Source organism: Thermobia domestica, chromosome 4 (genome assembly GCF_964235325.1).
Source record: "Thermobia domestica chromosome 4, izTheDome1.hap1.1, whole genome shotgun sequence".
In the NCBI taxonomy this organism is placed as follows: domain Eukaryota; kingdom Metazoa; phylum Arthropoda; class Insecta; order Zygentoma; family Lepismatidae; genus Thermobia; species Thermobia domestica.
The window spans coordinates 281,979,315-281,995,227 of NC_137457.1; the positions used below are offsets into that span (position 1 = coordinate 281,979,315).

General features: G+C 37.1%; 1 protein-coding gene across 3 annotated transcripts in view; it reads right to left on the reverse strand.

Annotated features, from left to right (window-relative positions):
* The window catches only part of LOC145683526 (uncharacterized), a 70,786-nt gene that overhangs the window by 11,795 nt on the left and 43,078 nt on the right, over nucleotides 1–15,913 (reverse strand). For 2 of the 3 annotated variants that reach the window (XM_081754868.1, XM_081754869.1), the window contains exons 5-6: nucleotides 4,579–4,722; nucleotides 1,609–1,736 (exon numbers count right to left, since the gene is read on the reverse strand). In XM_081754868.1, coding sequence (XP_081610994.1) covers nucleotides 1,609–1,736; nucleotides 4,579–4,722 — 272 coding nt within the window. The remainder of the gene's footprint in view (nucleotides 1–1,608; nucleotides 1,737–4,578; nucleotides 4,723–15,913) is intronic. The other variant, XM_081754870.1, reaches the window with a different exon arrangement.

Below are 15,913 nucleotides of genomic sequence, written 5' to 3' on the forward strand. Positions count from 1 at the left end.
TTGAAATAATTAGCTCCCAATTTGTTGTTGATCATTTGTCGGGTTACTCTCCACATAACCACTGCGTTGTGGGGACATCGACCTCTATTGCACCAATTCGCCAGACTCCTCCGTTACGGAGTTTCAATGTTCATCCCCTGAGGTCCTTCGCTCGACTCCCTCCCGTGATGGGAGATACTATGTTCGTCATCCGACTCTCTCCCGTGATGGGAGTTCAACTTGTGGTTTTCCTGGTCACCTTCAGTCCCATGACTAACAACCACTCACTCAATATTACACTGTCCACTATTGGTCGATGACCAAAAATTATCCAATCAAAATTTAGATTAGATGTCACTTAGGCAACTGGGGTGACTTGCAACTTTTCGTTCTCATGCAAATTGAGGTCTAAAGAATATCTCAGAAACTTTCTGAACAAAGAGTTATTGTTCTACGCACACACACATATAAAAATTAAGTTAATTTTGTCGTCTCCAAGTCGGGGTTCATGATAAGACGGATCTCACTGTTTCCAACTAGCGTCCTTTACACTAAAATTAGTTGGGGAAACTTAACAAAGTAAACGTTTTAACTTTCTTGCTTGGATGAGCACTTTGCTATCCATAGCAACTCTTTTACATCTTCGCATTTCCTACATACGCATTTCCAACAATAAAATAGAGTCCGAAGAATGGGTTCACATTCTTCGTGTCTACTTCGAAAAGTATAGAAGTCCGTTACACAAACCATGAGCCCGTGGCTTCATTTGGTATAACCATTATTTGTGTATCGCTTCATGTTCAATGAAGTTCTAGTATTCCAAACTCCGGGTTGCATTGTATATTGGACACCCTGTATCTGTAAGACATAATGAAATGCACACTGATATGAATTCGTTAGTTCAAAGATTTCGTAAGAGCTGTATGCTTTTGAAAAGAATTAAAGTCAGAAAAATCTATTGTATGCTAGTGAGGATTTCGTAATAGCTACTTATGAAAGGTATAATCAGCTTCAAATCGTTATCGGCTGCAGACAAAATGAAATGGTGATGAGACGATCACAAACCTTAAGGAACTGATGGAAGATGGATGAGATATTTTCTATTGGATTATTTGAGTTAGAAGACAAACTTTTATGATCAGCCACCTATTCAGTATGCACTAGTATGCATCCCGTTTTCCTGACTTGATTTTGTTTTAGAAAATACATCTATGGGATTTATTGCAGGAGTGGACAAAGTTTTCCTTTGTTTTTTTTATAATATTGCTATAATAAGAAAAAGGATAGGCAAAGAAGTCGCAATGATACTTATTTATTTAATAGCTCTCTAACTTGTAATTAGTGGGGTGTTGAAAATTAAAGAAGGTGTGAACCCAGAATAATGACATACATTTTTACACAAAGTCAAAAAACATATTTTTACGGCCAGGGGTGTGTGAGTAAGGAAATTTGAGAGAGTATTAGGAGTTTTGAGGGTGTGCAGAATACTCCCTGGACATAATATATTTTTTTACAACAAAAGTTGTAAAAAAAAATAAGAAACTACTGCAGCATTAAATTCAGAGAATATTTACTTATGCCCGTACACTTAATACAACTATTAATTTACTTGTTAGGAAGAGATCATACCTCTCTTGTGGAGTCCATGGATGTACTTGATTGCAATGTTGTTGTTTGTACTTGACAACCGAGAATAGCAGAGCCATCTTGACGGTACCTTTGCCACTTGGTCGAAGGCCCCGCCAGCAGAATGCCATCTGTTAATTACATATATTAGAAGCAAAATTTAGTTATAAAGTCCACAACACACTTGTTTGCTCTGGGGCCTAATATGCTGTTAAAACTACACTGGAGAGGAGATTAGACTAGGACAGTAGAGTAGATGGCACTAGCGCGAGGCCCCCTTAGGCGCGGGGCCCTATTGGGAGCAACCGGTCCAATCGGCTTAAGGCCGGCCATGTCCCACTTGCGTACATGTTGAATAACTGACTCTGTTTCTGTGCATTTTTAATAAATTTTGAGCAGAGGAGGATATGAAATTGTATGCTCAAGGAAATACGTAAAGATATATACGCTACATGCTTTCTGTACCGTTTATGTTTCTTTCGAGTCAACTCTTAACTTTAAATTCAAATTCGACCAATGTATCCCCGAAATGTGTTTGATATAAATTCAGAAATATGAATCCATGAAAGGGATACACAAGTCGGCTCTTATAAAGAGTCTTCGTAGAACTAGTATTGGTCCATGTGCAGTAGGCTGTATACCGTTGTTAAAATTACCTATATGTAATTCTTATGAATATTATATATATATATATATATATATATATATATATATATATATATATGCAGGGTTGGACAAATATCTAAAAACATTTCATACAGGACACTTAAGTTTTGCCCTACACTGTACAATATGTGTTGTGGTTGCCGATCGTTTTCTCTTCTCAATGTGTCATATGGACCTTCCTCTCCCTTCAGGAGTAACCAGTTTACCTGTGAGTGTCGTGGTGTGAAAGTGGTGCGGTGAAATGGGCGATCTGACAGACTTCCAAAGAGACATGATCGTTGGTGCCTGTCTGGTTGGAGCTACATTTTCAACAATGGTGAACATTGTGGGGGTATCGAAAGACCCTGTGTCCAATGTCACGAGGACATACACAATTCATGGGCAAACGACGTCTGCAAAGCATAACAGTGGTCGAAATACAATCCTGCCACATAGGGGCCAGAGGGCATTAAAACGGATTGTAGCAGCTAAAAGGAAGACCACTGCAATGAAAATTATGTCTGAGCTCAATTCTGACCTACAGAACCCGGTGTCATCGAAAACAGTGCGACAGGAACTTTATAAAATGAAACTTTATGGCAGGGCCGCTATCCCCAAACCCCTGGTCACACCAGTAAATGCGAAGAGGCGTATCCAGTGATGCAAGGACCACAAGGCGTGAACTCGTGAGAGCAGTGGAAACATGTAATGACCTTCACCTTGTATCTAACAATAAGTCGTGTTTACGTATGGAGAATACCGTCGCAGGCCTATGATAAAGACTGTCTGCTCCCAACTGTAAAGCATGGGGGTGGATCTGTTATATTATGGGCAGTGATATCGTGGGTTTCTGCAGGTCGCATCATAGCCCTGCATGGAATGATGAATACAAAGCGTATGAAGCCATTTTGGGGGACCAGGTTCTACTAATGGCTCAAATATTGTTTCCTGATGGTGATGGCATCTACCAGAGATGATTTGGCAGCCTGCACGCTGCGAAATCTGTGAAATCATGGTTTTAGGAGAATATGATTTACAGTTCTGACAACTTATGAATATATGAAAGTGCAACCAAACATCATGTAACATCTTTTGAAACATCAAAACTACTCGTTTTTTTTTTTTTTTTTTTTAAAGTTTCGCATATACTTTCTTTCTTCTTTCACCTTGCAAGCTGAGATACTTTCTGTCGTAAGCAAGGCTACTTATTCAGCCTTCTAACTTCAGAAAACGAACTCATTCGATGACATGAGGATTTTGCTAGTTTAGCAGAGTATTTAATCTATTATTTCAATAATCCTCTGCGGGATTATTTGTTCTATGGCGTTTTTCGTGACAGTTCCACATGCTTACTGAGACTGTAGAATTTTCTAGCTACTGTTCAACGAAATAATCATAGCACTGCTCAAGCCTAGGAGATATATTCTTGAGTAGACAGCCAAGCACTGTCGACCATTTCTAACAGAAGAAAAGCTGATGACGCACACATCCGAATCTCAAGTCTTGTATCGCCATTGTTTTGTAGTTTGAATGTAAGCCTAAATCCTTTATCTTAGGCCAAAGACATTCGTTAAAGGGAAAATTGCACCCCTTATGGAAGCTGAAGGGAAAATTGTCCTAAAAGAATTTATTACTCCTTCCCTAAAGTATATCGTTACAACTTCACGATTCCAATTCAGGACATCTTTCTTTATTAGTGAAAAGAACCTTATATAAATTTTCTCTTGTTTGGGAGATGGCCAAACACCTCTGGAATCACATTAGTTTCTAGTATTGAACATTCAATATCTGCCTGAATTACAAAAATTTGGGAGAAAAGTTTTCTGCAGCTCTTAAACGTGCCATCAATAAAGAAGGTCATGCTGGTCTGTTAAGCAATCTGCCAAATTTAACTATTTAAGAACTCTTATTAGCTGTGGTTGCTACTCGAAACTAAAACTTTGTATTCCATATCCCTCTCTGCTCAAAAAGTAACAAAAATTCACAGAAATAGTGCCAGCTATTGAATCTTTACACAAATGGAAATTCTTTTCTCGCTTTTAAATCATGACATTTCATTGTATCTGGAACTAGTACGGAACTGGGAAAGATTTTGACATGTACGGATATGGGAAAGTTCGCAAGTGGGAGGACACCGTATCTCCATACATTTAGTAATGCCACCTCTAATAAAAATTGAAGGTATAAAAATAAATATCTAATATCAAATTCTAATTACACGATTCAGCCTTAAGTAGAGAACTACAGTAGGGAGGCTCTGCAAAATTTATGAGTATGTTAATTCTTAATGTTGGTTAATGAATATGTAGTAAATAAACTGTTACTCACCAATCGTTAAAGGCCAAACAATACTTGCAAGGATAGCCTGATCCAATCCTTTCCACCCAGCTTTTCTTCCTCTTTTTAACATTTTCTTCCACGTGGTCGTAAATAGCGATCTGTTAGTCTTTACCACTGCACCCCACATTCCACCTAGACATTTAAACACAAATTAAAATTGTGTTACTTGTACCTATTTTAAAAGTTAGGTAATGCTAAGTAAAGAATAATGAGGCCTTTTTAGTTGGCAACAAGTAGCTTGTGTTTTATTGATAGGTACGTGGGCTAGTGGAAAAGAGTAAAATGTATTTATATGTCACACTGAAATCCTAAGAGTAAATATACCTAGCTGTTGAATTCGAGGTTGAGGTCGCGGTCGCGGTCGCTGTCCGGATGTTTATTTTGCGTTGGATGAAAGGCGTACAGCTACTTAAATAAGTACCTGGACCCCTGACTGTTATAATTCCATTACTTGGAGTCCAGGTGATTTGCAATTGTGAGAAAGCCTAGACAGGTGAATCCCAACTTACACGTAACTTTTTCGGCATTGACAGTAGTTGGTAGCTCTGATCCAGGTGTTTATGTAGGTAAAATTGTAAGGTAGGTGACTAACGAAACAGTTCTCCATTCTCTATTGTTCAGAGAGTGTTTTCCAAAAACCACCATATATTAATCTCAATATTCCTCTGTATATAATGTATTATTTCTTTATATACTTTATATTTAGAGAAATAAAATACTAATCCTGCGCGAATCAGTGAATGCGTGAAAGTAGCTGAAAATATCAAATCTAGAACAACTGCAGGAAAATATGTTCGTGAATGATTGCCTCCATTGAAAGACCTTCTCCAATTTTCGTCATTCCAAAATCTTTTTCTTTCTGGAGGAGAGATACTACTGGTCACACTGAGTATCTATTGAAATTGAAATTGAAACATTTGAAAAAAGTTTCAACTTGGCTGAGATTCGAATCCGGTCCGCCGAATAGAAGATCAATATACTAACTACTTACCTACCGCGTTATTTCACCTTTTATCTAAATTATTAGCTAGTTAAAATCGTTGCATGTACTATTATACAAAACACTAAAGCTCGTATAAAAAGACTTTCCTTATGAGTGTCACAATGACTTACTCGAGATTTCCTTGTTAGGTCGAAAACAAGTTACAAAAACCTTTGTCAATGAGAAAAATATTACGAAACGATCTTCAAGTTGAGGCTACCTCATCGTTTTTATCTGCTTCCGATTTACATTACTACTATTCTTCTTCATCGTAAATTCTAATTTCCATAGAACAAAAGCCGGTTGCAATTACGCCAATCCTAAGAGTTTCAGTACTCGCGCCCTACCCTAGGCAGCTGTTCGAAGTTGGTCATGTAAAATGTAAGAACAATTTGGGCAGGAGAACAGAACCTAACCAACCCCTGCGGGGTTTCTAACCCTTCTTCCTCGTACTAACTATTATTATTATTAGTATTAGTATTATTATTATTATTCCTACTGCTACTACTACTACTTTTACCCTGGATCCATATAGTAAAACTGCAAGCTTATTTTAATAAAAAATGTTACGAAAATTATAAAAAAATAATCGTTAAATCACTTTTTTTAGTATTAATTTCAATCCTATTTTAATGAAAAAAGTGTTATGGAAATTTGAAAAGTAATCCTTGGGCAGGATTAGAACACACGCCAATAACGATTTTTATTACTACGATGTTGCGCTAACCAGCTCGGAAACGAGGAACGATTTACTTTACTCTATATGAAGGTCATGGCTCTTGATGTCGTATCTGTATCGGATAATAAAATCAGAGGATATCTGAAACTCTTGGAATGCAAGCCGGCAGATATTATTTTCTTATTCTTTGAATTGCTCCAACACGTGTAGAAAAAACAAGTTCTATTTTTATCTTCAGTATATACTAGTTTATTGTTTTATCTTTAAATGAGGAATTTGTGGTATATTAGCAAATTATGAAACTCGTATTGCAGAGACTCGTGTTCGAATCCCGTCGTGGCAATCATTTTTCTTAATTGGAAGGTGTTATTTAAGTAATTGATTTTCTAATTAACTTTTTCCATGGTAATAATAATAATAATAATAATAATAATAATAATAATAATAATTATTATTATTATTATTATTATTATTATTATTATTATTATTATTATTATTATTATTATTATTATTATTATTATTATTATTATTATTGGAAAGTTGAGGCTAGCCTACATATTTTAGATTTTATGAATTTCAGATTGAATTTCACGTCTTTTTTGTTGAATAATCAACATACTCCATTATAGGGGTTTGGGGAAGGGAAACATCCTGTTACTTTTTATTTTACTTGCACGCTACACCAAGCATGGATGCTGTATTTTACCTTTCTATATCCATGGGAAGTTCCCTAAAGGTTTTGATGATCATAAGAGAGTAAGTGAATAAGTGATGAGATCAATGAACTTTGCGTATTAACAACATTTATAGTATCAGGTTGTCGGGAAAGTCATGACGCATTTCGGTAAAATATAAGAGATTATGATGAGCGGATATACTAGACTTATTCGGATCATACAATAGTTGTCATGAATAGCTAAGGTGTTGAGCGTTTTGTTTTAATATTGCTCTTTGTTTGGTTTGGTTTTACAAATTTGACCAGAGATGGCGTGACTTACTACGCACCGTGGCCCACTCTGACCTACCATCCGCAATGATCCACTCCGACCATCACCCACCATGAACCACTGACTCACAAAAGCACATCGTCATCAAGACTGAGACATCATCCACGGCCTCTTCTCTCCCGACTAGGATTTATATTTGTAATAAAAACAGATTTTCAAATTCTAACTAATCAGAGTTTGAATTTCTACGGTGAATCGCTCATGCACCGCTATGTTATAATAACGATGGATCGGGCCTTTCCGAGGGTAGGAGTCGGTGGTTCAGAGTGGGTCATAGTGAGTATTAGGTCACGGTGGGTGGTGGGTCGCAGTGGGTCATGGTAAGTGATGGGTCGCAGTGGCTAACATGCTGTAACCCACGACCCAGTGATCAACTCAGAAAACTCGATCCATTTGACCCACTGACCCACTCCATGATTTGACAACATACAGAATATGGAAGACCATAAATTGCATATTAACCAATGTTTTACTTCAGGCGATAGAGAACGCGCGAGTAGTGTTTGTGATTTTTACTCTCCGCAATGTTACTGTGTTTTTGTCCCTGTTCTTAAAGAGTTAGTGGAAAAACTAAAAGTGAATAAAACGCGTAAAAATAGGAAGTAAGATGCTGAGGAAGGTTCGTTAAATTAGTTAACTTTGAAAAATAATCTAGTCCCTCAAATACCAGATTTCAATCAGTATAAGTATCTAACCAATGCCGCGCCGTAAAAGATCCAAGGCCCGATGCGAGAGCATACGGTAGCGCCTCCGTATATATGAGTTGTCAATTTAAAGGTGATTTCTTTGGACAATTCCTCCTGCATAATACTTTACTACGGTATTGTGACTGACTGAAATCACAAAGTTTCAGGAATATTACACTGGAATCATAAAAGTGTGTAACTATTGAATTCAGTGCACATCCAGATTTTCCTTCTCCCAGAGCAGTGATGTCTTACAATAGTGGCTTAAGCGTTAGTTTCGTAGCATCTTCGATTCCGGCTGTGGCAATTCAGAATCTTTGTATAATTTTAATATTGATTCTTCTTATATATATACTAACATGGAAAATATTCAGTTTCTCTGGGTCTAACAATTGAGAAAACTTCCTTTACAGGTGAAATGCCAACAACACAAAATTACGTCATCCGTATCAACCTTCATTAGCAACTGTCTGAGAAGTAACGTGTTTGCGGAAGAATTGAAGAACACATAAGGGCTAAACACGTCCTTACTGCTGTCGTATAGGCCAAAAATCAGTTCCAAGGAATTGTTCGAAGCTGTGCACAAATAGCAAATAGTGATCAAACTTACAAGGCTAGTCCCGGGAATTAACCTGTTTAAGAAGTCACCTCACCTTCCTAACTAGAAGAAAAGCAAAACAAAATGCATTACTGTTATCAGCTAACAAATATTTATATTCCATTTCTTGTTGTCACAAAATTATAATTCTATCTGTAAATCCATAAACGTAATAATATTATTGCGTTCATGTGTAAACCTAAGAAACATCTGATATACTGTATATCTCTTGACAAACACCGTGTGCGTGGGTTTTCTCGGGGTTCTCCCGTTTCCTCCTACTTTCTTCATTCCACCATTTCATTCATTACTCCACATCACCGTCTCCTTTAGCGTAACCGGCATAACCGCGCTAATAAAACTCAAAGATTTCATTTCATTTCATTTTTCATTTATTGTATATCTTTTCTGTTCCTATGAATACCTTCGACTATGTTACTGTTTCTTTCCTTCTGTGGTAATAATAATAATAAAGGAATAACATAATTACAATAACAATTATATAAACAATATCTTGCCATTCAGGAAACCTATTAATTTGCATGACGGGATTTTTAACTCAGGTAGCTGCAATGGGTTTCCTACCGTCAGAATTTTTTTTTTTAACAAATCACACCAACCAATCCTCACTGGCACCTCATGTCCTTTCGACGTATTTCAAACACTGTAAGGACACGAACACCAAAATACTGAGAACAGTTAAAATTCCAACCTGCTCTTCGGTCGAACCCCTAGTGAATTGGGCCTCATGATCAGAAGCCGAACGCCCGAGATCACTCGGCTAGTGTCACCGGCTCAATTTGAATATAAGAAAATAAACTAGTAGTTATCGAACATAAACATAGAACGGTCTATTTCTATACGTGTTCATACAAATCAAAGAATGTGAAAATAATTTATTTCTTTTCTTCTTTGGAAATTAGAAGTTATGGTAAAGACGAAATGTAATGTAAACCGGGACAATCCCTACAACCGATGACGTAGCCTAAATTTCAAGAACGTTTTGTGATATTTTCCTCATTGAGGAACGTCTATATAACTTGTTTTCGAGTTAAGAAAGGAAATCTCGAGTAACACATTAAGACACTCACAAAAGCATTAGTATCTTGTTTATATTTTACCATCAAACTATTTTAACTAGGTATTAGTTTGGGTGGACGATTAAGTGGTGCGGTAGATGAGTTGTTAGCGCATTGAACTTCTACTCGGTAGACCCAGAGAACAGAAACTTTTTTCAAGTCTTTCTGTTTCAATTTGAATTTCAATGGATACTCAGGTGAAAAACAAGATCTTTTCATAGAAAGAAAAATATTTTAGAATAAGGAGAATTGGAGAGTATCTGTTGATGGGGACAGTAATTTACAAACTTATTTCCTTCAGTTGTTCTAGATTTGATATTTTCATCTACTTTCAAGCATTTTCTGATTCATGTGTGATCAGTATTTTTATTTCTTTGAATATACAGTATATAATGAAGTAATACATTATATACATAGCAATATTGAAATTAACATATGAAGTTCATTGGAAAACACGCTGTTAACCAGAGAGATTGATCTCAGAATGGAGAAATGTTTCGTGAGTCATCTACTCACAATTTTACTTAGATAAAGACTTGACTCAGTACTACCAACTGCTCTCAGTGCTGAGGAAAGTTACGTGTAAGTTAGGTTCCATCTGTCTAGTCGTTTGTAACCGTCAAGTTTCGGTCACTGTTCGGGTACCATTTATTTGCAATTACCTTGTCGTAGTCTGTCCTCCGTGGTCCTGCCAAAGAGTATTCTTCTGAGAACTGTACTTACCTAGGCAGGACGCTGAAAGACCTCTCCGAGAAGGGATTACAATATTGTTCCCGAATTGCTCGTCGGTCTCAATGGTAAGATAAGCATTAGACGTCGAGAGGTTCGGATGTCACGTCTCGAAAACCTTACGGACGATCAGACGGTCATCCAGAAAATAAGGCACACAAATATCACTCATACACACAACGAAAACACACTGGGTTAAATGACGCTATACTAATTTATTAGAATTCTATTGAAAAGAAAAATAATGAAGAGAAACGATCACAACACTTAACACTGAATAGGTATAATTATTTCCATTATTGAAATCATACGTTACTTTTAACTACAGTATAGCCCTTTTTCACTTTGATATATATACAGAAGATTATAATTAAGATTTCACTGTAAATGCCTTTCTCACACCATTGACGCACTTGGGAGTTTAGCACTGGGGGAAGTGTCGCAGGGGTAAACCCACGTAGTAATCTAGTTGCTGCTCCAAACAGTCCTGAAGAGTCGACACGAGTCTTCAGCAAAATTACACAGTCTCCAAAGTGTAATGCTAATGTTGGAGGACGCGTTTGTAATTTTATCGCAGTATGCCTATGGATCTGAGACTTATTGATTGGGTCTAGCCGTAAGAAAACGACCTTCACCGGCTAATAGCTTATGCTCCTTAGCACAATATTATACTTAATGCTCGATGCGACGTGCGTGTTTGCTGCCTCGAAACATGGAGTCACACTCTCCGGGCCAAGAGGTTCGAGATACGAACTGCGTTGATGCATTCGTCAATGTTGGCAGTTCCTTGTTAAAAGCACTCCGGCTAAATCACCTGTATGTACATGCAAATAAAACGTAAAAATGTTCACGTTAATATTAGTCCACTGTTCACGACGCACGAGACGTTGCGATAACTCGGGCGTGTAAAAGTACAGATAACGAACTGCTAATGCGATGTGGTTGGTGACGATCAGACGCTAGGACACCTGTTCTACTCTGGTCAGTTCTAACCTACTGCAATATTTCCATAAACGATTAAAGATGCACGTAATTCAGTTCCAAATAGCTGTAGAATATAGACTGTGCATATGAATAGGTCAGGGAGAAACACTGATCAGGTTCGTCGCTTACTGAAATGCTCTCACCACAAAGCAATATTTTAAATATATATATGAAAAACGATGAAAGACTTCATTGTTCAACTACGTGGGAAAGAAGCAATTTCCACCGAAGAAACAACTTATTTGCGTCGCAGAATAAAGTATAAATCGAAAAATAATTTTAGTCTTTCGAAAAGATACAGAGCGTCCACAAAAATACTTCAATAACCTGGTGACGGTTATACATTCTCACAACTGCAAATGATCTGTATCCCAAGTAATGGAATTATAACAATCAGGTGTCCAGGTAGTTATGTAAGTGGATTTACATAGCGAAGGGGTCGTGTACTCGCTGTAAGATCTTTTTGAGGAAAAATGTTGCAGTGACGCGTGACAAATTATTCCGTCAATGTATGAAGATCACTGCGGAACCACATTTTGAAACTGAAACCACCAAACAGTTTATAAATAGAGATGGACGCGAGACAAGATATGAGAAATGACGAAGTCTTTTGTTGTCTTTCGCGTCTTGTCTTGTCGAGTCTCATCTCTTGTCCATCAATATAAAGAAATCGAAAACTTTTACCTTTTCTCAATTTTCCGTGAAGAAGTGTACGGTTTCAGCAGCCGGGCGAGAAAATTATTTCCCAATAAAATCAAAAGCAGAAAATCGAAATTTTCAGGTTTGGGGTGGAGGGGTATTAACTTCACCAAGTGACGTTTCGTCACTGCAATTCCATTATTCTACATTGTCTCCCTATGGATATGTAGCGTAAGGGACACTTCTGGATGGTACACCCATATGGAAACTAACGGGAAAAGTGCGCCATCCAGAAGTTTCTCTTAATGTACCAGTCTTTACAGATATTTATTTATCTTATATCAGTAACGAATTTAGGTGTAACGAATCAGTAACAAAATTCTGTTTATTAAACTCGGAAATGGGAGGGGAACTTGAAGATATTAAGCATAGATATGATTAACGCTAGCTTATTTTTTCTCTATAAATTCTGGAATTTAAAGGCTTCAGTGCGAAAGGCCCCATCCACGTAATCACCATTAGCTTATATAATAATCTACAGTATAATTCTGAAACAAATATGTATAGCTTACCTTTTGTGTAGCCATTTTCTTCGATTTGCTATTTAAAACTTCCCTATTATACTTAATTGTTGGGACATTCCTCACTAGCACTATTAATATATATTTTATAATTAAATTTAACAGTGCAGCAAAATCCCTCGCACATAAACACACAAAATCCTCTTTAGACGAAATTCTGAACAAATGAGGATTTTATCTCGTGCAGCGCATCGAGAGCTAGGGAGAACCAATGAGAACACGAGCCAAAGCGATGCTTGCACTGACCATCCATGTAAAAACAAACTCGGTTGTTTACAAACGCAACCACTAATTCACCATCACGGTCGACCTCTAAATCCCGATGTGGTGTGTATCTCCGGCACGAGTTTACCCGTTTGAATCCAGGTGTTTGTGACACCCTCAAGGCAGTGACCGCGAGGTGTCTTTCGCATATTTTTACCCTAACTGAAATGGTCAGTTCGATTCATGTTACCATATAGTGTGATTATAAGATAAACGTGTTGTAATACTCGTCAAATTATGCACGTCGTGTACAGCCACCAGTAAATGTATCTCTCCCCCTAAGTGCTTTAATTCCATTACTTGGGGTCCAGATAATTTGCAGTTTCCAAAACGCTTAGACAAGATGCCAACCAAATTTCACATAACTTTTCTCGGCACTGACAACAGTTGGTAGCACTGAATCAGGTACTTACGCAAGTAAAATTATGAGCAGATTCACGCACGAAACATTTCTCCATTCTGAGATGAATCTGTCTGGTTCAGAGCCTATTTCTATTCAACAGTATACATTAATCTAAATGTTGCTGTGTATGTAATGTATTATTTCATTATATATTGTATGTTTAAGAAATAAAAAAAACATTGACCACGCATGAATGAGAAAAAGCTTGAAAGAAGCTGAAAATATCAAATCTAGAATAACTCCTGAAAATAACTTTGTAAATCATTGTCTCCATTGACAGAACTTCTGGAATTCTCCTCATTCCAACATCTTTTCTTTCTGGAGAGATCTTGTTCGTCACATTAAGTATGCAATGAGACAAATTGAAATATTTGAAAAAGTTTTATCCTGGCAGCGATTTGAAGCCCGGCCAACCGAATAGAAGTTCAATGCGCTAACCACTTACCTACTGCGTCACTTCATCTTCCACCCAAACTAATACCTAATTAAAATAGTTTCATGGAAAACTATACACAAAATACTAATTCTTGTGTAAGAAGACGTTACTTATGTGTACCACAAGGACTTACTCGAGATTTCCTTGTTTAATTCAAACGTATGTTATATAGACCTTCCTGAATGATGAAAATATCACGAAACGTTTTTGAAGTTGAGGCTACGGCACGGTTTTCAGCAATGGTCGCAATTTACAATACTATTCTTGCTCACCTTAACTTCTATTTTCCAAAAAAGAAAAGGCGGCAAAAATTATTTTCACACACTTTGAATTCTGTCTACACGTGCAGAAATAGAGAGCTTTGTGTTTATGTTCCATAACTACTAGTTTATTTTCTTATCTTCGTATGAGTAAATTTTTCAAAGTTGAAAAGAAAAAAACTTCCATTCAGCGACACGGATTCAAATCCCGTCTTTCTAATTATATTTTTTTTTATTATTTGAAGATATTGTTTACGTAATTGGTATTATGATTCTATTATTCTTATTATTATTATTATTATTATTATTATTATTATTATTATTATTATTATTATTATTATTATTATTATTACAATAGAAAAAGAGAAAAGTCAAATAAACGAAGTTATTAACAGGAACAGAAAATATATATGTCGGATATTTCTTAGGATTATACATGTACGTAATATCATGTGTGTGAACTTACAAATAGAATCATCATTTTATGATAACAAGAATGAAATATAAATAAATATTTGCATCTGATAACAGTAATGCATTTTGTTTCGCCCTTCTTCTAGATAGTAAGGTAAGACAGCATCTCAAATATTACACTGGTAGGAAAAATCTTTTTTTTTTTTCGCTTCCACGAACGAAAATAGGTGATTCCTATAGGTTTCGAGCTCCTGAGTCCGAATCCGTAACCCGTTTTTCTCCAGGACGACCAGTTTTCAGGGAGGAGGGGGTGTTTCAATATCCGCCCAAACATGCTATTCTGCACCAATAATAATTTGCACATTATAATTTAAATATCAATATAAATGATGCAGATAAAATTGCATAAAAAGTTAAACACTTACGTGTCACTTGGTTTTTGTACTCCTCTTGTAATTACTAGAGGGTGTCTCGCATGTCACATTCCAACAGAAGTCTGCCAACGTATTCACACTCCATTTAACACTGTATCGCCTCTCGATGCTAGCTATTTGCTGGTGAAACCTTTCCTCGTGTTTGTCTGGGACCTCTCCCAAGCCGTAGATTTCAGGGAAGAAGTCCAGGTGGCAATGCAGGAAGTGTAACTTTAGGAACATATTACATCCCATGTTACGAAATGAAGTAATTAACCTGCCCACAATGTCTTTGTAATCAGGTGACTTATGATTCCCTAGAAAGTTACTGCACACTTCTCGAAAGGCCTCCCAAGCCTCACTTTCCACTTCATTAAGCTTAGAAGAAAATGTAGTATTCTTAAAAACGTATCTGATTTGAGGTCCCGTAAAAGCACATTCTTTCACCTTGGCCTCGCTGAGTCTTGGGAATAGTTTTCTGAGATGATTAAATACTTCACCATCCCGGTTCAGGCCTTGACGAAGACCTTCATGAGCCCTAATTTGATATGAAGGGGTGGTAAGAATATTTTTTTCCGAATCCACAAGACGTTCATTAGCCACGTCCATCTCCACCTGGGACCAGTTGCTTCCTTGGCGACCATTTTGTGATGGTGTACTGATCTTTGGTTCGACTATCCCAATGACACAAGGAGCAGCAGTGCTTTGTGTAACCTCCTTGTAAACCGGTGAGGATGGCAATAACCTTAAGGTAAGCGCATACAGACCACTGGAGCTGTTCGTACTTTATTTTCTGCAATAGGTTTCGCATGTTCACGTATGTTTCTTTCATATGTACAGCATGTGCAATAGGGATGGCTAGCCTTTCATTGCCATTCTGTAGTAACACCGCCTTGAGACTTATCCTAGAGGAATCTACGAATAGCCTCCAATTTTCAGTGTTGTAGTTCAACTTCAGTTGTCCCATAAGCAATGGAATGTCACTGCAATACACCAAATCACCATCCTTTGTAAAATTAGGAACTAGGCTCACCTCTTTTTCCTAAACATCGATATATTCACATCTTGTTTTAGTAGATTCCATTGTTGAAGTCGTGATGCAAGCAACAGGGCCTTAGACTTGGGAAGATTTAAGTCTCTGATCAGATCATTCAGCTCTTCCTGTCTTA